We start from the raw sequence: 26,297 nt of genomic DNA, 5'->3' as shown, positions 1-26,297 counted from the left end.
TTGAATTTAAATTGTTTTTTATTAACAGCTGTTCAGTTAAGTATCCATTTTGATCCAACCAATTCTTCATACATTAGATTTCAGAAGAAGGAATCACAGACAGCTGGAAAAATGAGTTTACTTAGATTTAGAGCACCACCTTAGGGCATGTATACAGATACTGGTATTCATAAACTTCTGGACATCTCAAACGTAGCATCTCAGTATTTAAAAGGCTGTATAATAGATTTGGAAAAATCATTTTTCCTTCTGGCTTTGAGAGTAATCATAGTAAGTTATGAAACAGCATTTTAAAAATCCAGTTTTATAGCCAACAAACAGAATTAATCTAATTAATTTGGGATATTCATTCAATTAAGATTTATCTAAAGTTTGTCAGGACTAACTCACCATATAAAAGGGTGGATTTGATTGACACTGTCCCTTAAAAAGCTTTATCTTTTAACATTCTTCTATTTCAAAAAGCAAATGATAGACCATGTTGGATTTTTTTCCACAATACTAGTTGATTTGTAGATCTAGTTTATAAATTTGGTTATACCATATATCACACATACACAGTCATTTGTGTTATAAATGGGGATCTTGGGTTAAAACAGCTGTGTGTTTCAAGCTGTCAAAGGCTTTGCCTTTTAGTACTTCTGAACTTGCTGTACAGCTGGGGTTCTCAAACTGGGGGTCGAGACCCCTTGGGGGTCACGAGGTTATTACATGGGGGGTCGCAAGCTGTCAACCTCCACCCCAAACCCTGCTTTGCCTCCAGCATTTATAATGGTGTTAAATATATAAAAAGTGTTTTTAATTTATAGGTGAGGTTGCACTCGGAGGCTTCCTATCTGAAAGGGGTCACCAGCACAAAAGTTTGAGAACTACTGCTCTACAGTTTGTTGATGTCCCTTTGCAGAGCATACTGGTGTTTTCATGCCAGGAAACTTTAAAAGCAAAACATGATAAAAGCTATTAAAGATGATCATTTACACAGAAATTTCATTTTGAAATGTTCAAAATTAACTTTGTTTAGGCAGACGCACAGTTTAGAATAAAACATCGCCTGCTCTAATTAAGCCACTAATTCTTGAAAAATAAGCCTTGGTTTGGAGGCAGCGTCATTAATGAATCTCTACTGCTAAGTGCCAGTGGGTGTGCTTACTCTTGCTCCAACACCCAAAAACAGTCACACATTTTTTCTTCTCTGGTGATTGGGAGGAACTAGATGGATGCACTTAGAATGGTCAAAGAACTAAACATACCTCACTGCATCCACCCGTCTGCAAGAGTCATTTGTAACAGACTGCTGCAGGATGGCACGTTCACTAGTATTCACTGGGGAACTCTACTGGTGTGAGCATGGAGACAGTTCTGGAAGTGCCAGAAGGCATAATCCAAGAGCTTTTTATTTTTTTTTTTTTAATTGAAAACCCTGCATAGAAGAAAATGGACACTTACTTTTAATACGTATCTGGTTACAAGAGAAAAATAAACAGATGTATGACTTTTCAAAAATCCAACTTATATAACTGGGAAAACCCACTGATAATTCCCACTTTTATACTGTACTTAAATTACACAAGTAGAAAAGTTATGCTTATTAATAGTTTAATGTATGAAGGAAACATCCAGATTTCTGAATATGAAGGTACATATCTCACATTAATTTAAGTCTACATAAAGTAGAGCCTCTATACTGACATATTGAAATTTACTTTCTGCTTAGCCATTTCTGTTATGTAAACAATTGTACATTTATTTGCCATTCTAAAACTTCAGGATCAAGTTTACATAATTTTGCTAAATTTCTGTGTTTGCTTAGAAGCAGTTTACAGTACTAAAACCAACCAGCCAAAGAACAGTTTCAACAGAAAGTTATGTCCAAAAAAAAAAAAAAAAAGAAGAAGAAAAGAAAAGTAAAGGCTAACTAAGTTGAAACATATGATGGTGGGGAATGGGTGGTCACAATGTTCACAGAAAAAGGTCAGTTAGTAAGTTTTTCTGCAAAAAGCCTACACACTTCAGTCAAGCACATCAGTAGAATGATTTGGGAGCGTATTAAACGGCCATTTGTGTTTTTCTCTGAATAAAAAGCATCTCCAGGCTAACAAGTTGATCCCACTCAGCCAAGTTGGTTCATATGCACACTGTTCATGTGAGGTGTCCAAGTTCCAGTCCACACCTGAAAAAGAGGGTGTGTTACTAATGATGTATTACAAGGATGCTTTAGAACATTTAAGAATTTTAGGCTTAGCTAAGATGTTTATAATATAAATTTATAGTGCCTGCCTTCACTTTTCACTTCTGTAATTGTTGCATCTATTAATAAACTACACCAAGTTATTTTCTTAAGTGTTTTCCTCTTGTAATACCGAAGAGCTGAGGTGTGAACAGGGGCGGCTCTAGCCATTTCGCTGCCCCAAGCACGGCGGCACACCGCGGGGGGTGGGGGGCTTTGCCGGTCGCCGGTCCCGCGGCTCCGGTGGACCTCCCGCAGACGTGCCTGCGGATGCTCCACCGGAGCCACAGAACCATCGGACCCTCCGCAGGCACGTCTGCGGGAGGTCTACCGAAGCCGCCTGCCGCCCTCCCGGCAGAGCGCCCCCCGCGGCATGCTGCCCCAAGCACGCGCTTGGCGTGCTGGGGCCTGGAGCCGCCCCTGGGTGTGAAGAGATTATTTTCATCACTTTCACCTTCCTGCCTGTGCTTCTCCCCTTGATCACATATCCTACCTACACATTCCCTTCACTACTATGTAGAACATTTCCCCCCCAGCAATTTTTCAATTGCTTTCAATAAAAAAACGAAACTATCATGCCACAGAATTACAATGTGTCACTCTACCCTGATATACGGTAACATTTATATTAGCTGTATATCAGGAAATCCAGCCTGCTAGGATCAAGGGAAATAATAACTAAGGCCCTAAACCTGCCACTGGATCTGCTAATGCTGTGCCTGCTGCAGTCAGTTCGGTTTCTGCATGCATGCAGGGGATCATGCAAGCAGAGTCAGTTATGAGGTCAAGGTGTAAAGCATCATGATTTGGGGAATTACAAATGGTTTCACTTCAGCTTTTGAAAAGTTCAGTGAACTAAAAAAAATAAGTGTATCCACGTGGGCAGCTATCGGAGAATACCTATTAGAGTTCATTTCCTCATGTAGACAAGCCCTTATAGTAACTGTTTCAAGTGTTACATTAGCTCTTTTGTTAAATGTGTTAAATAATGCTGGTGGGCTGCTACAGAAGTACTAGAAGTGATATAGATGTGATAGAACTCGTAAGTCACCTTTCTGGGCAGTGTCGTTTATTCACTGCTGCATATAATTTATGATTTTCTTAGTGGGAGGTGAGACTGTCACAGCATTAGACCTGGAGCATTATGCTTTTGAGCCATATTGCCTTCGAGTGCCCAGGGAGAGGGTTGGCCCTTCCTACATCAGTTTAACCATTGCCCTAGCCCCACCATCAATCTTTGTCCCAATGTTACCCATTTTGGGTTCTCTAGCACTGCTGGCTGCACAAGTGGCCTCATTCTTCTGCTGAATTATGGAAGTTCACTGTATGAGTGCAGTTGAGGAAGAGGGTTCCCTGTATGCTTTCTCCTCTTCCAGCCAAATCCAACTATATACCTAACTGTATAAAACGCGCTTGCTTTTATATTAAACTCTGTTAAAGTATTTATCAGTTATACCCAATAGATTTTACTTTGTTACATGTTGTATTCGTAAGGTTTCTCCAGCAGTGAACATGGTACTAGATACTGAAAAAACAATTCATAACAACAAATTCTGGAATAGCGATTATGCTTAAATTCACACCCTACCTTATTCTGGAACAACTTCCCCATGTTGACAAGCCATCAGTGACTCTTTGCTTATTTTTAAAAAGTGGACTTTATTTTACACTTGTTACATATAAGTGCATTAGGTGCTTCAGTTGTAATTAGTACAAGTAAAATAGATTTAAATTAGAAAAATCAGAAAGACTGGAAATACCCAAGTTTGTATGTTTTGCATTATACTCCTGGGGAATGATTTGTTTTTGTATCTGATTATGTTGAAGATAAGTCAGGAATAATAATAATAATAATAAAAAAAAAATCACAGTATTACCGTTTGAGGGCCATTGTTTTCTGTGGAATTTGAAACCATCTTTATCAATGAGTTCCAAGATGGGTCAGCAGCATGAGGTCCATTAAATATAGGACCTCCAGTACCATCTGCGATGGGTGCTACAGGAGGAATCATTGCATTCCCATACACAGAGAAAGGCATACCCTTCAGGGGGAAAAAGTTCAGAATCAACATGTGTATATAAAGAGAGACACACGCACATCAAGTAGCAATAGAAATTATCACTTTACATTTTAGAAATTCCCTACATTTGGATTATTTAAAAGAGTATGGTTTTAAACATTTTTCCGATCTGCTGTACATTTACTTTTTCGTATCAGATTAGTATCTTGCAACTGTTCTGGAGAAAAATAAAGATCAATAATACTCTAACATACACAGCTCAGACTGGACTACTATAAAGCAGGGTTCTCAAACTGGGGGTTGGGACCCCTCAAGGGGTCGCAAAGTTATTACATGGGGGGGGTCACAAGCTGCCAGCCTCCACCTCAAATCCTGCTTCGCCTCCAGCATTTATAAGGGTGTTAAATATATTAAAAAGTGTTTTTAATTTATAAGGGGGGGTTGCACTCAGAGGCTTGCTATGTGAAAGGGGTCACCAGGACAAAAGTTTGAGAACCACTGCTATAAAATGTCTACTTGTCTTAAGAAACAACATAGTGTAGGAACTTTAGTATTTCTAAGGTGGATGCCAGAAACATTAGGATTGTTACCCCAACTTTAGGAAAATCCATATATCCTGCAGGAACATGCTGATGGAATGTACCGGAAGGGGTTACAATTCCTGTACTGTCTCGCTCCATCGCTTGATGTGAAAACACTCCTGGATCAGACATTGGCCTGTGGATCATATGAGTTCCCATTCCACTGTGACACCAATCTACTTTATCTAGTAATGAAACAAGTACAATCAATTATTATATTGATATTAATAAACTTGTATGGGCAGCTAAGACTAAAGCCCTCTGCATTAAAGCATTTCCGCAACAAGAATAGTCCCTTGCTCTACAGAAACCTTGGTTGTTTCAGATGTGTTGTCCACTCAGACTATACTTCTGAGGCGCATATATACCAAGAATGGAATCTGTGCGGACAATCACTTGAAGAAATCCCACTTAACGGAGGATGTTGAAAAATTACTTCTAGTCAAGAAATAAACTTCCACAAGTTATGGATACTGAAACCTGCCCCTTTTGGCTCTTGTACTGTGGTAATTGAGGACTGTGTGGTCTCTTATAACCTCAGTTTGACTGTTTGATACTACAAATGGGTGCTTGTCAAAAGAGATGGCTTTATCAAAAGGTTCCTGAAGTTCATAGGCAAAACAAGAAGATGCATCCACAAGTGGTAACATGAAGAGGCAGGCCACTTGGAAGTTGGTGGTTACGTAGGGACCAGTGATCATGAACTGATTACATTCAATATGGGAAAACAGAGGACACTCAACTGGTAACAGACAGATGGTGTTTCAAAAAGGCTAATTTCCTAAAGCTAAGAAAAATTATGAGCAAAATTGATTGGGAAGAAAAACTTAGAAAAATGTTAAGAATTGGCAGGTCTTACAGAACAGTTTCAGACTGCCAAAAGTCATGATTACACAATCAAGAAAGAGGACTTTAATTAGAAGCCCATCCTTGTTCAGTAGCAAGGTGAAGGCATCAATCAGAAATTAAAAAGTAATACATTTACAAATGGAAAAGAGGGGAAACAGTTGATAAGTATTATGAAAGGCAGAAAACTATTAAGGGATACTAAAGACATCAAGGAAAAATCTGTGGCTGACAGGGCTGAGGAAAACAATGAGTGTTTAAAGTGTTTTAAAAACAAAAGAAATCTTAACAAATGGTATAGGATCCAATGCTAGATGAATATTGTAAAATTGCTAATGATACAGAAAAGGCACAAGTGTTCAATAAATATTTCTGTTACAAAGCAGAATTAATTCTGCCCAGAGAATTAATAACTAAGGATGGTAGACAACATCTACTAGGGATAAACTTATTTAAACCAGCAGGAGCAGATAATGAAATCAGGAGTCTGAAACGAGTTGGATGAGAAGATCCCAGGCCTGCCAATGCTAATTTTTAATAAATCTTAGAATACAGGGGAAATTTCAGAAAACTGGAAAAGAGTGCTAATAATGTGCCAATATTCAAAAAGGGAAAGTGGAATGACTGGATAACTATAAGCTGGCTAATCAGTCCTGGACAGAATAATGGAAAATATGAAATGGGAGTGATTTGATAAAGATTAAAGGGCAAGTATACAATTCATGCTATAAATACCAAATTTTTATGGAAAATAGCTCTTATGAAACTTGATTACATTCTTTGAGGAGACAAGAAGTTTGATTAAGGTCACTGTGTAGATGTAAATACTTTGTCTTTTGTAAGATGTTTGACTTAGTATTGCATGACATTCTGATTATAAAATTAGTACTATACATAGATTTATCTAGATCTTTATTTAATGACTGAGTAAAAAGTTTTAAAAACAGGAATCACCACTGAATGAGGGTAATTTTAGTGCAGGTCCACCGGTATTAGCACTAGGACCAATACTATTCAACTTTTTCACTAATGATGTAGGAGCAAATATAAAATGATTGCTAATAAAATTTGTGGATGACAAAGATAGGCAGAGTGGTAAGTAATGAGGAAGACAGGGAAGTCATAGAGAGAGATCTGGATCGCTCGATAAGCTGGGCCCATTCTAATAAAATGCATTTTAAAACAGCCAAATGTAAAAGTATACATTTAGAAACAAGGAATGAAGGCTCTACCCTACTTACAGAATGGAGGACTGTATCCTGGAAAGTAGTGACTATAGTACGTCTATACTACCCGCCAGATCGGCGGGTAGTGTTCGATGTATCGGGGATCGATTTATCGCATCTCATCTGGATGTGATAAATTGATCCGCTAATCGATGCCCATACTCCACCTCAGCAGGAGCAGTAAGTGGAGTCGATGGGGGAGCTGCAGCAGTCGACTCTCCGCCGTGAGGATGGCCAGGTAAGTCGAACTCAGGGTATGGCTACACTTACGGTTTGCAGCGCTGGTAGTTTGCAGCGCTGGTCATCCAGCTGTGTAGGAGCAGTGCTGGTGTGTGGCCACACTCACAGCTACCAGCGCTGGTGTGTGGCCACATTTGGAGCATTTGCAGCGCTGTTGGGAGTGCTGCATTATGGGCAGCTATCCCAGCATTCAAGTGCACCAACGTGCTTTTCAAAAGAGGGGGGTGGAGGGTGGTGTACTGTGACAGGGAGCGGGGAAGATAGAGAGTGGATTTTTGGAGCCAACACTGTGTGTTAGCTTCCTGGATTGGAAAAATCACAAAATGTTCATGAGCCCTTAGTCTTAACTCTAATTGCAAACAGCCTGCCTCCAACACGGACTCCCCCGTTTCACTCACTCCCTGTGGTGTACTGTGACAGGAAGCGGGGAAGAGAGAGATTGGAAAAATCACAAAATGTTTGCGAAGCCTAACAGCCTGCATCCAACACTGTTTCCCCTGCCTCTCATTTGATCGTTCACGGCCAGGTACAGATAGCTCCTGTTTGCTGTGATCAGTGTTTGTTTTTATAGATAAGCAGTTCAAACGGAGCTCCGATCGGCTCAGTTCTGTTTCATTCACTCTGCCTGCCTGCCTCTCATTTGATTGTTTACAGCCAGGTACAGAACGGAGCTCCCATCGGAGCTCGTTCACAACAAAACAAAGAGAGGCTGCATAACAAAACAAAGAGAGTAATTTATAAAAGCATTCTGGGATACACCTTATTCCCTGGAGGCCAATCACAGCGCTGGTGTGTGGCCACACTTGATGACCAGCGCTGCAGCACCAGCGCTGGAATCCTTATTCCCCATGCTGAGTGAGGTGTACGGCCAGCGCTGCAGCCAGGGAGTTGCAGCGCTGGAAGTGCCCTGCAGGTGTGGCCACTTACTAATTGCAGCGCTGGTGGAGGCTTTCCAGCGCTGCAAATCGCCAGTGTAGCCATAGCCTAAGATACTTTGACTTCAGCTACGCGAATAGCATAGTGGGAGCTGCGTATCTTAGTTCGAAACCTCCCCCCCCCACTAGTGCAGCCCAGGCCTAAAAATGATACAAGGTTCACAATGGACAAGCTACTCAACAGGAGCTTCCAGTGCAACACTCTGGCAAAGAGGGCTAATGAGATCCTCAGAGGTATAAACAGGGAAGCAGTGTGTAGGAATAGGGAGGTGATTTTACCTTTGTATATAGCATTCCAGTGTTGGTCTCGGCAGTGCCACATACATTTCTGGTGGCCACATTTTAAGAAAGATGTGGAAACATTGGAAAAGGTACAGAAAAGAGTCACAGAAATTATCTGGGGGCTGGAGAAAATGCTTTCTAGCGAGAGGCTTAAGGAGCTGAACCGGTTTAGCACATCAAAAAGAAGACTGAGAGGTGACTTGATTGCAGAGTATACATGCCTTCACAGGGAGAAAATGCCAGGTACTAAAGGGCTCTAACAGCAAAAGGTATAAAAAGAACCAGTGTCTGGTAGCTGATACCAGACAAATTAAAATAAGAAGCACAAATTTTTAACAGTGAGGTTGAGTAACCATGGAACTAACCACCAAGAGAAGATATGCTTTAGCCAAACAAGTTATTTGGTTCAACATAGAGGTAACTGGGTTCGATGTAATGGCCTGTGATATCCAGGTCAGATTAGATGATCTGATGGTCCCATATGGCCTTAAACTCTCTGAATCTGAACAGAAAGTTTCACAGTTCCTAATATACAGAACAGCAAATTCCATAAAAGAAGCAAAACTGAAAAAAGGTTATGATGGTCTCCAGAGGAGTAATCTTCAGCCTCAAGAGACAACTATCCCATGTATTTCCTCACTCAACGTCCTGTATTGCAACAATCTTCCTCAACAAGAGAGTTTTGGATGAGAGTCCATTCAAAGCCCACTAATACAAGGCTGCTTCCAGGAGTAATCATAAAAATTACAGCTAGATTATCTAGTTCATCCCAGGCAGGGTGGAACCTACCTGCTTTGTCATTTATGGCTTTGTGCAATTATAACAGCAACAACAAATGTCACAAGCAGCAAAGCTTCACAACCAAAAGGTTCTCCGCTATCTTTTAGGACACAACTTCAAATTGGACAGGGCAGACAGAAGACCCAGCTCTGAGAATTGGAAATGGATTTATAATGAGCAAATGTAAATTCTGAGGAATTAAATTTATACAATGCCTCTCAGTTCTAAAGCATGGTTATTAAGAAAAGCAATAGGACTACAGAAAATTGCATGCATAAGGATGCCTGTTAGACAGTACTTCATACCTTGATTGCCACCTATCCCTTCAAAGGACCAGATGCCACTATGCCCCACTGGAGTGGCTAAATTGCTCCCAATAACGGATGGAGTAGAAGTTCCAGTTTGTCTAATACGTGCAGAACGTTCAGTCCCAATTGGAACAGGAACCTTTCTGTCCTGAGACGCATTGCTGGGCTTTTCTGAGCCCAAGGACACGGCTGAAGGGGTAGGAGATGGTGCTCTAACTCCAGATGACACTGATGGAGCAGGAGATTCTAAAGAAAATAATTGAAAAATTACAGAAGTGTGTAGGTATATTTAGTATCTTTTCTAGACCTAGTTTGAGACGATAAAATGAATTTCCACTCATATAGTCATGTATCAGAGGGAGAGCCATGTTAGTCTGGCTCTGTAAAAAGCGACAGAGTCCTGTGCCACCTTATAGACTAATAGCCGTATTGGAGCATAAGCTTTCATGACAAAGTGGGTATTCACCCACGAAAGCTCATGCTCCAATACATCTGTTAGTCTATAAGGTGCCACAGGACTCTGTCGCTTTCCACGCATATAGTTTTGTTCACATATACCAACACTAACCTGTAAAAAAAAACCCACGCTTTTGGAAGTAGATGATTCAGGAGAATCAGCAGGCATATTATGATAATCTGAAATGTTTTACCTCCAGATCACTGGTTCAAAATACAGCTCAAGCCTTTATCACTTGTTGACTGTTTGATGGCTTATGTGAAACAATTATTGTAAGTAGTTTACTACTCTAGACGCTATACAATTGATCATATACTGTTAAAAACATCATTTTAGGCATTATCAATAAAGATTGGCAATTAGAAAGGGTTAGATTCTGAAGCATATCATAAATTAATGGGTTCTTTTCAAAACATCTGCATCTCATTTAGCCTGCAAAAGTCCTAATAAGAGGACTTCAGATTTTAATACTGTATTGCCAGTGGCTTAATCTTTAACTTTCTTTCTTAAATATAATGGAATCAGTTATCTTTAAATTTAAAATTAGTTTTCTATCATAACACATCATGGCTGTGTTACAGCAATAACTGTAAAAGTCACAATTATAGATGAAGATATCAAGATTTACAGAACACAGTCACTCTCCAAATCTATTTAGTGGTTATTTTAAAGGGTTCTAAAAACAATCAATTCATCATAAAAGAAACACTATTTGTTGGTAGGATTTATGAAGACACTACCACACATCAGTGACACTTGGTTCACTTTTGGAAGAGTATCATCTCAACCAAAAGGGCTAGAACTTGGAAAAAAAAAATCCCAAAATCTAAAAAGAACCTCAGAGAGGATTATTGAGCAGCCCTAATACATCTGTTGAGATCAAATCTTTCATTTAACAGATTTCTTCCAGGACAATTCATTTTGTAAAATATAGTTTCAAAATCCATCTTCAAACGGATATGGACTTTAACAACAATGAAACAAAAAACTGCAGGAAAAAGCTTAGCCAAAAATATCAAGTTTATTCATTCCGAAGCTACATAGACTAGGTAGAATTTGACAGAACATGTTGCCTTTACAAAAATTTCTCACTAGTTTCCTACTGAGAAGAACTCACCATTTGATGCTGATGAACATGGAGGCAATAAACTAAGTGGGGAAAAATGTTGTCTGTTAAAATTAGCAGCTGAAGGTGCTCCACCCAGGGGTGGCCCAGGTGCATATATCTGACCGCCGGAAAGGTTTGAGGCAAAGTTACCCAAATGTGCAGAAGAAGGTGTTACAGAAGCATACGGTGAATCCATACTGACAATACCTGTGAAAGAAATTGGCAGAGGGTTAGTCCTCACTGAAAGATGGTTCTAATTAACATCTGTGTAAGTAGGAGATGAGGACAATGGGGAAACATTTGCATCAAATTAATTTCTTCATCCATCACAATTATTTGACATTTTAGTTAAATAGCCAAGTCCTTTTCGCTGTTCTCTCCATTCACACAACTACAAATAGGAGAGCAAGAGAAGTGAGTACTAAAAAGCTTGGAAATGGTGTCTCTCTCTCTCTCAGGAGTGAGGAATTAAGTAGTTCTGAAAGGTTTAAAACAACTCTAAAATAAACGAGTGAATGAGAAAATAAGTATGCATCAGTATTGAAGCTGGATACAAATAAGCAGTAAAAGTAAAAGCCCACCCTCCTTTCAAAAAAATAAAAAAACTTTTCAAAGGGGAAAACTGAAAGTAAAATAATGCAGGAAAATTTTCAGGGGAAGAAAAATGATTGGAAAATACCAGTTGAAGAGAAAATGTGAAAGTAAAGACCTAAAGGGAGTTGGCCAGTAAATGGGGCGTGGAGTGGGGGTAGAGAGAGACTGTCGGTTTGGAAATCTTTCATACTTTTTATTGTGAGATACTTAATACAAATGATATTTTATATTTAAAGACATAAGTAACATTTAAAAATTATGTTTGATTTTTATGTGGAGGTCTTGAGTATAAATGAATGCAATAACTAGACTGTAAATAATCCTGTAACTAGCTACCAGCATAACAATCTAGCATTTTCCAGATCCATAAATCTTTCTAATTTATATAGTCTGGGACTAGAAAAATGATTTTCTAGTAAGTAATGCAGACTCCATTTGGCACAGGGAAGGTAAAGTTGTGATTGTGTTTAAAATTCACGAAGTATTTCTCCACTACTCCCCTTTTCTTTCTTTAATAAAGAAATATTTAATATATGTTCTGAGATCAGCATGAAGCCATGTCATCAAATTATGGAAACATGGCTCCAGTTATACAATGGGAAACAGTTATCCATGGTGAGAAAATTTACCAAATAACGAATTTGCAAGAATTTTTGCATATTGGGAAGCTTTTTCCAAGTTTTGCGGGCTGAAGAAAGTGAAGAATAAAATCTAAGAAATTACTATATTTATTAGAGCTGAAATAATTAAGGACTCTTGTCTCTGCCCCAATATGTATTTTATTTTCCCTGTCCTTGTATAGACTAGACAGCAATGTAGGTCAGACAAAAAGAGGGGTCAGGATTTGAACACTCTACCTGCCAGGGATGGTAGGAAACTGTCCAGAGAGACAGAGACCATGTGCCCATGCTAACCATACATTTATGAAGATTTAAGACTTCATTTTAAAAGATTTTATCCATCGTGGTTGTGAAGATTACTTTCCTGTCAGCTAATGCAGTACTGTCTTCCTGACTCCGGAGAGACAAAGCTCCAGTAGCTGCTGCTGCTCATACTGGTTCTTTTCCCAAGCAGTAGTTATGAAACTGACATTGCTTGGTCAGTGTCACTGTTCTGGGCAGCAGCTAAACAGATCCGAATTATGTGAATTTCACTCAGTGGTTCATGGGAAAGCTATGGACAGCAGTAGAGGCAAGGACTGAGCAAAGCAACAGTCTCCCTTGAGAGCAGCCAGGAGGTTGGGTTAGAAGTACAGTAAGTGAAACTCCCTGAGACAACGGCAAGGAGGCTGAGAAATGGCAAAGACAAACCCTGTACCTCTCAGCATAAGCCCCCAAGCAGGGTTAAAGGTTAGCACCCTGGGAGGAATCCCACCAAACATTCTCCAGGAGTTAGGAGGGCTGGACTTCTCACAAGCGTTTGCCCCTGAACCCCTTCGTCTATCTTTTGTAAATGCTTTTTGTAATTTTTTTCAAGCCCTGCTAGCAGAGGTTTTAGAGCCTTGTAAAAAACACTCCAACCCTACTGTATTCAATGGAGGGGGAAAAGTTACTAAAATAACCGAAGTCCATAAAAGTAGTCTGAACATCCAACCAACTGCAAAGAACACAACAGTTTAGATTATATTTCATAGTAGGCTTGTGTTTGCAGGTCCGTACTAATGTAATGGCTTTCCTCAAATCCACACCTGACGTTTATGTCCACTGACATAAGCACTGGGGCATTTCTTTTTAAGGTCTACTGCAACTTGCAACTAATACATTACGATGTATGCACTGCACAAAGCTATTGAGAATCAGGGCCTTTGTGTACTCTGTAGTATGACTGAACCAGATCCCAAGCACCCCCAAATACTGCTACAATATTAATTTACTATAACTCTATGAAATAATATAGCTCATGGACCAGCAGTCAGAGCAGACCTCAGACTCCAGTCTGCGGCATGGCCTGGCAAAGCAGCTTGCATTCTGGAAGAAGGCTATAAAAGTCACTGACCCCAAACAGAGAAGTGGCAAGAAAGAAGGAGTAGTTTTTTGTTGTGTCCTCCAGGACACCTATCCCCTTGAGCTTCAACTATTGCAATAACTGTCCAAGAGACTTGGCTCAGAGCCTCCTTCCCCCACTTCCATGTGTGCCAGCAAGAGGGGAGCGTGTATCACCTTGATTCCCCAGGTGCCAGCAGCTATACTATTCTCCACAGAGTATGGATAGGCCACTTTACACTTCTCCCCAGTGCCTAGTTGCAAGTTAGACTAATTCTGGCTCCCTGAACTCTGCTACTTGACTTCATGGAACAATGAGGGACCACATTCCTTATAATCCAATTAACTCCCTGCTAGGAAAGCTGGCAAATAAGCAGCAACTCCAGCCAGACCCAATAGGGAGACTAACGAAGTGCCAGATGCCTAGCAGCAACAAAATGGCAAATTCTGTGACAAAAATACTGAATTCCATGGGATCTTGGAAATATGCCAAAGTCCCTGGCATCACTGTCCTGATTGAAATGAACTGGGCAGTCCAAACCCCTTAAGTGCTACTGTCTTAGACCCTCTGCTAACACAAGAAGATATCAATGTATCACTTTTCTTTAGAAGCACATTTTCAAAGTTATCTTCACAGCTAAGAGCTAGATTTTTTTTAAACACACACAAAAGCTGACATTCTGAGCACAGCTATTCAGCAAAAAGGTAACTTCTAGTGCTGTGGAATACATGGGACCCTATTGATATAAATGCAACTCAGCTCTGTCTCACTAATACCCCTCGCTATTCAACAGGAACTGATAACAAGGCCTACATATTGCCAGATATTTGAAGAAGACCGAACTCTCTCAAATTATTTCAAAATCAACTGAAGTTAACTAGTGCACATGAATAGGTTACAATGTAAAAAACAAACAGCATCTCTCTATTCTTTGGTATTAATAAATAGAAACAGATCAAAATTTACGACTGTTCTTCACTTCTTTAGGAAGTCATTGCTATACTTTTCTCTTGAAGGCGAAACACTACATACAAAACCCACATCATGAGTCCCTACACACTGGACAGAGTCAAAGTACAAACAAGCTCTACGTACTCCATAGCAAGTTGCTGCTCTGAATTCTGTGACAAAACCCTGCATGAGTTCAGCAGACTGGAAATTCTCCTGGAGAATCACGTGCATTCAAAAATGGAGACTTTTGTTGAAAAATCCCTTGTTTTATATATTCTGATTTTAAATTCATTTTTAACTGTGTCCTGAAGTTTCAATATGCTATAGATTTGTATATTGGCTATGCAGGACTAAACTACAGAAGTTGGCAAGGGATAAAGAGGGAGGTTTTGTCAGATAGGCAGTGACAACTGAGTCTTCTGATACCTCAGGAGTTGTGGTAGATGGATGATTCTCTTAACGGTTTCAGCGTTGATAATTTTAACATGCTAACATTTCAACTGTCAACTCTGCGGTTTACATGCAATACTTCAAACGAGATGAATAGGGCAGTTCTCATCTCTCACAGATGGTGTGTCAGGCTGCATGCACACTCACGAAGACAACAGTACATTAGATTACATTCAGAAGGTATCCTTGTAAGGGCTAGAAACATAATTCGGGTTAAAAATTAAATCTTATACTTGAAAGCACAGTTCCACTACCAGGGACAGATTCAAGAGAAGATGAATTACGGAATACACAATTCATTTAGTATAAAGAACCCTAAAAGAATAGGCAGAAAATATTAAGTGTTCCAAAGTGCAGGCATTCAGCTGAGGACTCCACACACACACACTCTTACCTGAGGGACTCGGAGCTGGCCTTTGTAACGGTGGCCTAAAACCTGGAGCTTTGGAAGTATCAGACTGATGCAAGGGTTCTGAGTTTGGCAAAAACGAAGACTTTCCTGATCGAATGGACTCTGGTGTTGTCTGAGATGAAACTACAGATCCACCCCAGAAGGCATGAGCAGAAGTGGAACTGTTCTCAAACAATGTGCTAAAGGGCCCAAAAGGCAAAGCAGCAGTGTAGTTAGTACCCACAGATTTGTTTGCTGGATGGGCTGAATTTTGAGAAGCAGTTTGTGTACTTAAGGTAGAAGGAAGCTGCACCGAAGAAGGAACACTGTGGGGCCTTTTAATGTGATTTACATTGAGGACTGCAACAGAACAATTCTGCACGGGAGCTGGAGTCTTGTGAGCAGTATTTGTTCCATGGGCAGGTGGTTTGATAGCAGGGGTTTCCATTTTAGCTGGAGGTTGAGTAGATCCCATTGATGTCTGAGGCAAGGGATAGGTCATGGGGGCATTTGTCGAACCTACCACTGGGGCAGATGAACTTGCTGCTGCTGCTAAATTTGCAGGCACAACCATTCTAGGATCTGGTAGAGGAACCTGAGGTTGCTGGGGAGGAGGTCTTGCTTCTTGAGAAAGAGAACCTGGAGATTGCTGGTGAGCAGGGTGTACTAAGGAACTCCCAACAGAACTAGCACTCAGCTGCCCACTGCTGGCTGAATTACTTGTTTCTACTACTGGTGGACTAGCTGCTTCCTGGTCAGAGGAAGATGCCCCTTTATTCGGAGAGGTTGTTACACAGTCTGAAGGACTGTTTCTAGACACTGCTACTGGCTGAGCTGGTGGCGAAGGGGATGATGGGGATGAGACAGGGTAGTGTTCTTTGGCAGTAGGGATGGGGTATGTGGCATTTGTAGGTGCTGTACTGTTGTTACTAGCTGTGGTTGTGATTGTAGTTGTGGTGGCATTAGATGTTTTCACAACTGTAACAAAAAGCTGCCTTCTGACTGAAGGTGAACTGGGACTGCCGTTTGTAGATGAAACAGGCACAGCAGAGGCTGTTGAACTTGTTGTAGCTGTCGGACTAGTAGTCAGAGAACTTGTTGAATTCACCTGAGAACCACTGCTGTTCTGACTGTTATGGCGAGGCATCATGTGAGGTTTAGGAGAGTTAGTAGCTCTTGCAGGGCTCAAAGGCCTAACAGGAAAAGGACCCCAGGTAGACTGAGCTGGTGGAAAAGTACCTCCAAAGTGGGTCATGGGTAACCGAGGTGGACGGATTTGTTGGAAAGTCTGAGCAGCAAGTAAAGCATGTGCAAACTGTGGAGGAGGATACGCTAATGGAAGAGAGACTGGAAAACCAGGCCGTACGTTATTCACTGGGTTCTTGACAGTTTTATGTGTGGGTGCTGAAGAAATTGCAGGCACAGTGAGTGCTGTGGCTGTTTGAGATGTGGACTGAACAGCTACAGTGGTCACTTTGATTCCCATTAGTGAATTGTTAACGGCTGTAGTGGCAGCAGGTGTCGACGACCCTGTTTTGGAATTTGCTGCAGAACTTTTCAAACGATTCTTTGGAATAAGTTCATCAATTTCCTTATCTGGATCCTTAATAAGAGCATTGATCAACTGTGTTGCTTGTCTTGTTGATTCTGTGCCACCCCTGTAATAAAGAGTAAAAGGAAGGGAGGAAAAGTATAGTTATTCTGATTTAATTTTTACCCTAAACTTTTACACTATGTAGCCCAAATGAATGCTTTGAGGTTGTCAACCACTCTACTACAGATAAATTCACAGTAAGATATTTTATGTTCAAGGAAACTAGATGTTTAGCTTCATATGTAAAGAACTGAAAAGGCTGGAATACCAGTGGCCTAAGCAACAAAGGCATTGCATAGTCCACAAAAAATAGTTTATATCCCCTTACTTTCTGCCCACAACTACAGAACAGAACCAATTTTCCGTATTCTGCATGAAAACATTCTTTTGGTTCAAAAGCACAAACGGAATAGTGCATCAATTATGCTTCTCAAATGATATATCTTTAAAATTGTTGCTCACTTAGAAATCCTGCAAGAAAAGTGGTCTATTAAACCAAAAATTACTCTTTAAAATTCCCTCTTCCCATTCACTTTATAGAAATTATTCTTTTAAAAAGTAGTAAACAATGCCAAACAAACTTTTTACCTGATTGTTATTATTCTGTCCCCTGTCTTGTCTTTCTGTTTGTCAATGTCTATATGTGCTCCAGTGAACTCCCGGATGGCATTGATGTTACAGCCTCCTCTTCCAATAACTCTGGAAATTACTGTTGATGGGACAGAAACCTTCTTTGATCTATACAGCAGAAAAAAGTATTAAGTCAACTGGAGAAGTTTCAATGATCTGAAATAAGGTGAGGATTAGCAGGAAGCTATGAAGTTTGAGACAGATCCTGAGTTGGTGTTTAAGAGGAGAAAACTTATCACTTCTACTCTGAAATTAATACATTCATTTTAACTGCAAGATGGGGAACAATGAAACAAAAATGTTCTGTCAAAAAAAGATACATAAAAGGGGTAAAACTACTGGCATGTTTGACTTTGTATATGCACACATACCTTCTTACAACCTCCTTCCATCCTTCTTCCCTCTTCTGACCACGTTTCGGGCTAGCTATGGTTAATTTTCCATTTGGAGAAGAAAGGGGAGAAGGTCCAGATTTTGTGCAAGTGGACAAGGAGTTGCTGGTTACTTCACTGATAACCTCAGACAACCTTTAAAAAAATAAATTAGTTGCATTTAGAGAAATTTCTTCTTCAAATTCAGTATAAGACACACACCATGTGGCCATTTTTCTGTAGCCTTTGGGCACTAAGCTTGTTAGGAGCTCCAGCATTAGAAAATCATAACTTGATAGAGTTAGCACATTTCTGCCCAGATACTAAGTGCACTAAGCACAAGTGATCATTCATTAAATATACTTAATATACATATGCAGTAAAATATCTTAATGGTATTTTAGCAGCTAACTAATAGCGAATTTGGTTTTGCTATTCCCCCCCGCCCCCTTCTGCTGAAAGCTAGAAACAGGTTCGCTGCATCTGAGGGAAATGCAGAGCAGTAAACTACCTAGAACACTGGAGAAGCAGTATATATATAACAGCAGTATGGACTTCATTTTTTCCTCTTATGTGTCTGACAGGATTAGGATTAACCGACCAGTATGAATTTGTGTATATGGCATTTTGGAATGCATCTAGAAACCATCTGAACTTTTAAAACCACCAATGTAATATCCACTGGATTAGGTGCCACTTGAACTCAGCAGCACTGTACCTGAAACCTAGGCTAAAATACTCCCCTTTCACTTGGTGGCATTGCTAAAAGACTAGCCGCTAGTCATGACACCTGTTGCCAATAAAACCACTGACTATACTAACTCTGAACTAACTGAAATGCTTCTGTCTGGGAAATCACAGATAGCAAGACAACCCACTAGTTAAAGATTTGTGGGTAGGCTTCATGCCTCAGCCTACTGTTTTAATATAATTCATGATCCAAAAATGTTTTGTCTCCTCATACAATATTTATATTCATTTAAATAGAAAAGCAAGGACATTTGTGCTCTTATCTATTTTATTCTTGTAATTTATAAGACTCTAACAAGGCTATTAAAAATAAGTCTTGAAAATCATTTTCAGCAGGAAGTTCCAATTATTTTATAATGGGAGTTCTTACGTATGGCCACAATAACTTACTTTATTGATGATTTGCCAGAAATTGCTTTCCTTTCATCCTTTGGAAAAGTGACAAGTACTGATGGCTGTTTCTTGTTGCTCAGAGCGTTAGTGGCTGCTGTGGAAGAATGACTGTCACTTTTGTGGCTGCTGTTGCTATTGCTGCTTTCGTCACTACAGCTGGAAATCCTCATGTTGTCACTGTCACCACTTTCACTGGTACTGCTACTCTTCGACTCGCCATTGGCTTTTTCTGGTTGACCATAGGAGATTGGGAGTTGATCATCAAATAGAATCTGAACATTATCTGGGTTAATTTTGTTTTTCCTGCTTTTCCTCTTGGAGCTGGTTGTGGTGATCGTATTGTTCCTTTTCCCATGGGAACCTGCTAAAGTAGTCCAAGTGGCAGATATACCTATGGTGGTTGTAGTGGTGGCACTAGGAGGCTCCATTAGGACCTCAGGCTCATCTGATTAAGAATTAAAAAAATTACTACAGCATGAGGAAATTTGCAATTTGTAACCCTAAAGTCACACCTAGAAAATCAGGCAATTTACTATTAAAGTTTAGTAACAGTCTTGAATGACTCCATGGGATAATCATAAGCCAATAACTACTAAGACAGTTACGTAAAAATAATGCAGACATTGTTATAGTGCCATTATATAAAATAATGGTATGCCTGCATATTGCATTCAGTTCCGGTAACTGCATCTCCTAAAGGATACAGGGGGTTCCAAGAGTGCTAACAAAAATGATTAAGGGTGTGGAAAAACTCTCACATGAAGAGAAACTGAAAAGACCAGGTTTATTGTTTGCCTTTGAGAAGAGACATGATACAGGCATACAAAATAATGGACGGTGTAGAGAAGTTAGATTGGTAACTTCTACTTACCATTTTTCATGATACCAGAACAAGAGGATATTCAATTAAATCAAAAAGTGGCAAATTCAAAACTGGTAAAAGGAAATACCTTCCCATACAAAACTCAATTATCCTTTGGAACGCATTGCTACAAAGTATCAGAGCCCAAAGGATTCAAAAGGATTTGACATTCAGATAACAAGAATAGTGGGAGAGTTATAGTAAATATTAAAAACACAAGAGCTCTGGAAAGGATATAAACTCTAGCTTCTCGACAAAGCCAATCACTATGCACCGAGGGCTAGGAGGAAAGTTTCACTGTAGACAGGTTATCCCATACTTGCTTTCTGAAGCAGTTGGTTATGGCCACTGTCAGAGGCTGTGTACTGCCTAGATAGACCACTGGTCTGATCCAGTATAGCAATTCCTATGTTTAGTAAAATTTAAAAGTAATGTTAGATATAGCAAATATGGATGGACTACATTAAACCTTCTATCAAAGTACTGATAAAAAAAGCTGTAATCATACTGGGAGTAAAAAAAATCACGGGAAAAGATTAAATCTATGGGAAACAGCAATAAGACTACCTTCAGTTTTCAGCTTTTCCTTCTCTTGAGCAGCTTGTAGTTCAAAATTCTCTTTATTTTTTGCTTCTATTTCTTCTAGTTTTCTTCTTTGTTCTTCCTTTTTCTTTCTCCGTTTCTCTTTTCTTTTCTCTCTCTTGGCAGCCAAAGCCAGCCTCCTGCTTTCTTCCCTCAGCTGTAAGTCAAGAACATTTTAGCAGTATGAGAGTACTGCAAGTTGATAAAGAGGAACCATGCACCATGTGCGGGAGCAATGTGAATGCTTCAAGATTACTACTTTTTTACATTACAATTTGCAACTGTGAAAATCAAACATCTAATTTAATCAGTTAAATTATGTTTAGACATCAAAAGGCCAATATTTTCCACTCTGACCTGCACTATGGATCTCGATTGTACATTTAACACTTGTTTCACTTGTTGAACTTCCATTGCTGTTAATGGAAACTCTGCAAATATAAACAATACATATTGCAGTGAAGAGGAGAATTTTGCCCTATATTTTTATCTTCAAGCGTACCTATAGAGCATGTGCATATGAAAGCACAAGCCAAATCAAGAATGCATGAAACTTACCAAAAATAATGAAGATAAACTATTTTCAATTAGAGTGAGATGGTAAAAATATATGCTTATTAAAAATGCTGCAACTAACGTGGCACTAGAAGCTTAAATTAATACAGATTTTAGATCAAATATATTTGTGCTAATGACACCAGGTACAGATTCTTCATTAAGCTCAGTTTGTACAAAATAACTTTCTGCTTTATATTAATCTTTTTGGGAAATGCTTATACCAAGAAACAGTGTCCATACATAAGCATTTCTTTAATTATATTCCTTTTAAACTCGATATGCAGGAGGTAAAGCATACTCTGAGACAATAAATATTGTGCAACAGGTTTTCTGTTTCTGTATGCCATCTACAAACTATAATTACCTTAATTTGCATACATTATTTTACAGTTCGAACAGAAAAAATAATCCATCAGGAATAGCTGTCTGAAGCACTTTCTCTACCAAAGAAACAGCAGTGAAGTTTTGGCCACCTAAAAGGTGGATTTTATGGTGGCTAAACATTCACTGGCTCCCTCTTTGTGGTAAGTTATTTCACACAGCTCTAGCCCAAGAGTGAGTGTGAGAGAGAAAGAGAGAGAATGTGTTTGTTTTTAATTTGGCCCCAGACTTGTATAGTTTCTTCTAATGGTGGAGACATTTTGGTCACAGAAATGAAACTTGATTCCTTACCTTCTCTAAGTCCAGCTCTTCTAAAAGAATGCTTGCATTTTTGTTTGCTTCAGCAGCCTGTCTATCTTTGGCTTGTACTATTGATTCCATACAAAGGTGGCACTTCTTTAACATCTCCTAAAATGACAAAGTAAATCAATCTTCTGTCTGAAAACATAAAATTCTGTAATATGTATTGTATTTGTTGACAAACTTATATTTTCCAAATGATACAAGATTTACATAATTAGTTGCATAAATCAACCATTTTTAAAAGGTTTTAAAGAAAAAATGTGAATACTACTGGTATTTTGTATTGGAGACATATTGGTACAAAGCATTTTTTAAATATTTAAATATTTTATTTTAATTACTGGTCTTTTAACTGCTAACATGCTGTGGAAACTACAGAATCTTTTATTATGAAATAAGCAGTCTGACACACACAGAAGTGCAGCTACTCAACTGTCAACAAAGGGCAGTTTTGTGGTGATATTTAGAGTACCATCAGAAAAAGGAATAGTGTTTTCTTCTCTCATTTTTTAATTTAATGCTTACAAAAGGTTTCTTAAAGCTCTGGAGACTGAAACGCTCTATTTATGCACAGAATAGGTGGAACAAGGCCAGCAAGCTTTTCCACACTACTCCACTTATGTATCTCAATTTTGCCTTGGATGGACAACCACATGCTTGAAAGAGTAGTTCAGTTTCTACGTCTGCTCAATTACTAGCTTTCTTGCTGAGTCTATTAGGAATTTGATTAGTAAAAATGATAAATGTGGACACGTGCCCTCACTTGTAGGACTGTCACGGAAGCTGCACCAAGGCTCTGGAACTATTTGGCTCAAGGGATAACTACTAAGTTCATAATGTTCAGGTCTAAATGCAGTACCTATCTCCAGCTTAACTTTCCTTCAGCAAGTTCCTCCATTCCCCCTTCCTTATACGTACTAAGGCCTTGGCTACACTGGCGCTTTACAGCGCTGCAACTTTCTCGCTGAGGGGTGTGAAAAAACACCCCCCTGAGCGCAGCAAGTTACAGCGCTGCAAAGCGCCAGTGTAAGCGCGGCTCCCAGCGCTGTAAGCTAATCCCCACGGGGAGGTGGAGTACCTGCAGCGCTGGCGCCGCGACCACACTTGCACTTCGAAGCGCTGCCGCGGGAGCGCTCCCGCGGCAGCACTGTACAGCTGCAAGTGTAGCCATACCCTATATTACAGTAAAGCCTAGTATCTCTAATTGGGTGCCAACTGTGGTAGGCACTGTGTTGTCCAACAGAGGACAGTCCTTGCCCCGGAGAGTTTAAAATCGAAGGCTGCTGAACAGGATAAAACAGGCTGATGAAACAGAAAGGGACAAAAGGGATTGGGAAGCTGAAATAACAATAAAAGAAAGTTGGGAAGGAAAGTAGATGTCACAGCTCTAACCAAATAACCCACCAACATTCTCTGTCTATCTCCAAGCTAAGAAGGAAGTCCTTGGGAAGTTCTCAGATACACTGTGATGTGGGGCCATATCAATATTTGGATGAATGGCATTAAATTCTTGCAAACTCACAGAACTTTGCCGGTGAGGTGAGGGGATGGGGGGAAGAAGTGCCATGGAGAGTGCTGTCTCCTCACTCATGTCATCCTCCAACACTGCACAGCCTGAACTTCAGGGAGGAGATTTTGCAGGGAGTGTGATGATGGTGCAGGGAATCAGTGATACAGTGGAAACACTCTGTACTACCACCGCTCTACTTTTCTCATGATCTACTTCCTGCTGATGCCTTATTCCTTTTGATACCTGATGCCATTTGCCCATACCAACCTGGACCAGAGATGAACAATGCAAAAGATAGAACTTTCACAGAAGGTGAGAGGCTCAAAAGATATTATCAATCCCCTGAGAAGCAATTACTGAATATTATGGAAATTGGGAAGCCATTTATTCAAGATAAATGGATAGCAATTCAATCCAACAGCAATTCACTTACTCAACAGCAAGTGTCAACTTCAGATATTTAGTTTAAGCGCAGAACAGCACTGGATCCCAAAAATACTGAACAGCATAAAAGGAATGCTTGCTTATAAAGCAGAAATGGATAATATTTTACTGTTTGCTTACAGTTCTTGTTTACTGCATTTAATCACCTATGTTTAAGAATGGAAGACTTTAGGAGCTCCACTGTAGTTATATGAATATAATCAAATGTCACACTGGAAGTGTTAGAATGTTATATATATTTTTATGGAAAAGAAAAAATAAACAAAGTTGCCTTCTGTAACAATAATTAAAAATGCAGTAGAACTTCATTGATCTGAGCACGTGTCTGGGAAACTAGCTGAAAATTAGCAAGTAATTATCGGCAAGCTGCGTTTACTGCCATTTTCACAACCATTTACTGTAACTTGTACTACTGTTACAGTATTTGGATTTTTAATTTTTACCAAAATAAAAACATTTATTTTGAGAATCATGGTACACTTGCTTTGCCAGTCAAGCAGATGTTCATGGTAAATTCTACTCCAACCTTGATTATTCACACTTAGAACTATTCTTTTAGTAATACTTTTCATTCTTACCAAAATCTTGTAGAGTAGCCACACTACAACAATTCCCTTACCTTGTCAGTAATTGTTGCTATGTATCGCATACATTCTGAATCGGATGGAAACTGGTTTACTTCTTTCACTAGATAACGCACCACCTTTACATGACCCTGAAAATTTAATTTCAAACATCAGGTTATTTCATAGCAAATTAATCACTCTTTTAAAGCACTATACATTTGTCAAATATGGCTGTCATGGAATCTCTTGTATTAATCAATAGCTCTGTTACTAGGCATCAGGAATCTACCCTTCCAAACTCTCTCAAATATTAATTAATACCCAATTTCTCAAGTCTGGAGATGTTCCAACTCCTTTCCTCTCCTTCACACATCTTTTTAGTTAAAAAGTTACCTAAATTATTCAAGTATTTTTGGTTTTGGAATGTCAAATACAACTTTTTTTCCTCATTTCAGACATTTCTCATTCTCTTCTCCATGATCAAGAAGAAAACCCTTGATTTTAAAATGTGTGGGAATTTACTAGTTATTGTGGAGAAGTGGTTTCTTTTGATAGTTATTTATCTTTGAAATATGCTATTTGCATCACATATACAATAGTCAAGTCTTCATAATTCTAAATCTTATTTATACAGTGCAATGTGCTAGGATGCACGAAGTCAATGGAATAGAACATCGTCAATGGGAGAACAACAGGGAGGCAAAGTCAAGATGCTTATTTTCAAACCAAGTACAATGGTTAATTACAATATTTATCTTGTAACAAATGAACAATGCAATTTTAATCATTTTTACTTGACAGAAGTTGGTGGTATAGAGTAGCTTAGAGATTGACTGGTTGCTTACTGACTAATTTATGGAACAAATCCACTGATGGTATGTATGTTTCTGCAAACAGAACAGTCTATCCTGGGACTTTCATCACTAGATTCATTTTCTATTACATATCATCTTGGGGAGAGAGGTCTCCTACTATTAAGATCATATGCAAAACAGCCTCAGCAACCCTCCCTTGATTCATGCTGAAACTGAGTATCTTGCATGCAATATCTTGGCTAATGAGGTCCTGAAAAGTCATCCAAACCAGAGGCTTCATCGATAATCAAGTCATAGATGGTATTAGCCACTAACCTTTCATTTACCAACATCAACTGAAGAGCAGGGTTCATGACACCCTTCTCTACTGAGCAATTGCAGCAAACCTACGCAATACCAATGGAACAGATATTTAACAGTTCAAACTTGGCTTATACCTCACTAATAACGTATTACTGCCAAGCCTTCTCTTGCTCATGAGAGATCCAAGGGATCAAACTTTTGCCTTCACACCCTTCCAGTTCCATAGGTGTCCATATACTCTATTTCTGGCAGTAACCAATCATTTAAAATGCAATTTTGTATACTAATATTTGCAAAGTAATAGTTTACTCATGTCACACTGGGTCCCTGTGATGGAGTGTGTTCCCCATACTGGCCCTATAAAAGCTGATTTAGGCCAGGTAGGCCCAATCAGCTAATTAGGCAGAAAATGGGGGAGATTTAGGCTGGAGACAGTTAATTAGAGAGACGCTCACCTGCAAAGGACAGGTGGGGATCCTACAAAAGGAAATTGGAAGCAGAAGGGACTGCTGGGAAAGTCTGCAGTCCCTCCCTGGGCAAAAGGAGATATGTTTGGGCTGGCAAACCCAGAGAGTGGGAAGGCCAGGAAGCTAGGACAGGGCTCAGGAAAAGGCAGTAAGGTCTAGACAGGAACAAACCTTGACCGCTGGCTAGAGGGTCCCTGAGCTGGAACTGGGTGTAGATGGCAGGCCTGGGTTCCCCAATCGGCCACTGGGAAGGTGGCACAGGCAGTGCATAGGAAGACTGCCTGAGCATGTTTGTGGAGAAGAGATTTTCTCCCCAAAAGAGGAAACCATAATAATGGCCTAGCCAGGGGCTGAATGATGAAAAGGCCACAGCAGCTCTTGGAGCGAG

The 26,297-nt window shown here is 39.6% G+C and overlaps 1 protein-coding gene and 1 long non-coding RNA gene across 8 annotated transcripts in view; one reads left to right on the top strand and one right to left on the bottom strand.

Annotated features, from left to right (window-relative positions):
* Positions 1-26,297, bottom strand: part of ANKRD17 (ankyrin repeat domain 17) — a 128,964-nt gene continuing 102,667 nt past the window's right edge. For 6 of the 7 annotated variants that reach the window (XM_039542732.1, XM_039542729.1, XM_039542728.1 and 3 more), the window contains 12 exons: positions 24,378-24,473; positions 21,793-21,909; positions 20,548-20,719; positions 19,116-19,563; positions 17,976-18,131; positions 17,563-17,712; positions 15,384-17,038; positions 11,021-11,218; positions 9,444-9,692; positions 4,839-5,014; positions 4,105-4,269; positions 1-2,170 (listed from right to left, as the gene is read on the bottom strand). In XM_039542732.1, coding sequence (XP_039398666.1) covers positions 2,111-2,170; positions 4,105-4,269; positions 4,839-5,014; positions 9,444-9,692; positions 11,021-11,218; positions 15,384-17,038; positions 17,563-17,712; positions 17,976-18,131; positions 19,116-19,563; positions 20,548-20,719; positions 21,793-21,909; positions 24,378-24,473 — 3,642 coding nt within the window. In that variant the 3' untranslated portion in view covers positions 1-2,110. The remainder of the gene's footprint in view (positions 2,171-4,104; positions 4,270-4,838; positions 5,015-9,443; positions 9,693-11,020; positions 11,219-15,383; positions 17,039-17,562; positions 17,713-17,975; positions 18,132-19,115; positions 19,564-20,547; positions 20,720-21,792; positions 21,910-24,377; positions 24,474-26,297) is intronic. The other variant, XM_039542733.1, reaches the window with a different exon arrangement.
* The window catches only part of LOC120407206, a 28,188-nt gene continuing 19,532 nt past the window's right edge, over positions 17,642-26,297 (top strand). The window contains exon 1 of the long non-coding RNA XR_005599838.1: positions 17,642-17,770. This is a non-coding gene — a long non-coding RNA (uncharacterized LOC120407206). The remainder of the gene's footprint in view (positions 17,771-26,297) is intronic.

Source organism: Mauremys reevesii, linkage group 5 (genome assembly GCF_016161935.1).
Source record: "Mauremys reevesii isolate NIE-2019 linkage group 5, ASM1616193v1, whole genome shotgun sequence".
Lineage (NCBI taxonomy): Eukaryota > Metazoa > Chordata > Testudines > Geoemydidae > Mauremys > Mauremys reevesii.
This window is presented reverse-complemented; position numbering and strand designations above follow the sequence as displayed.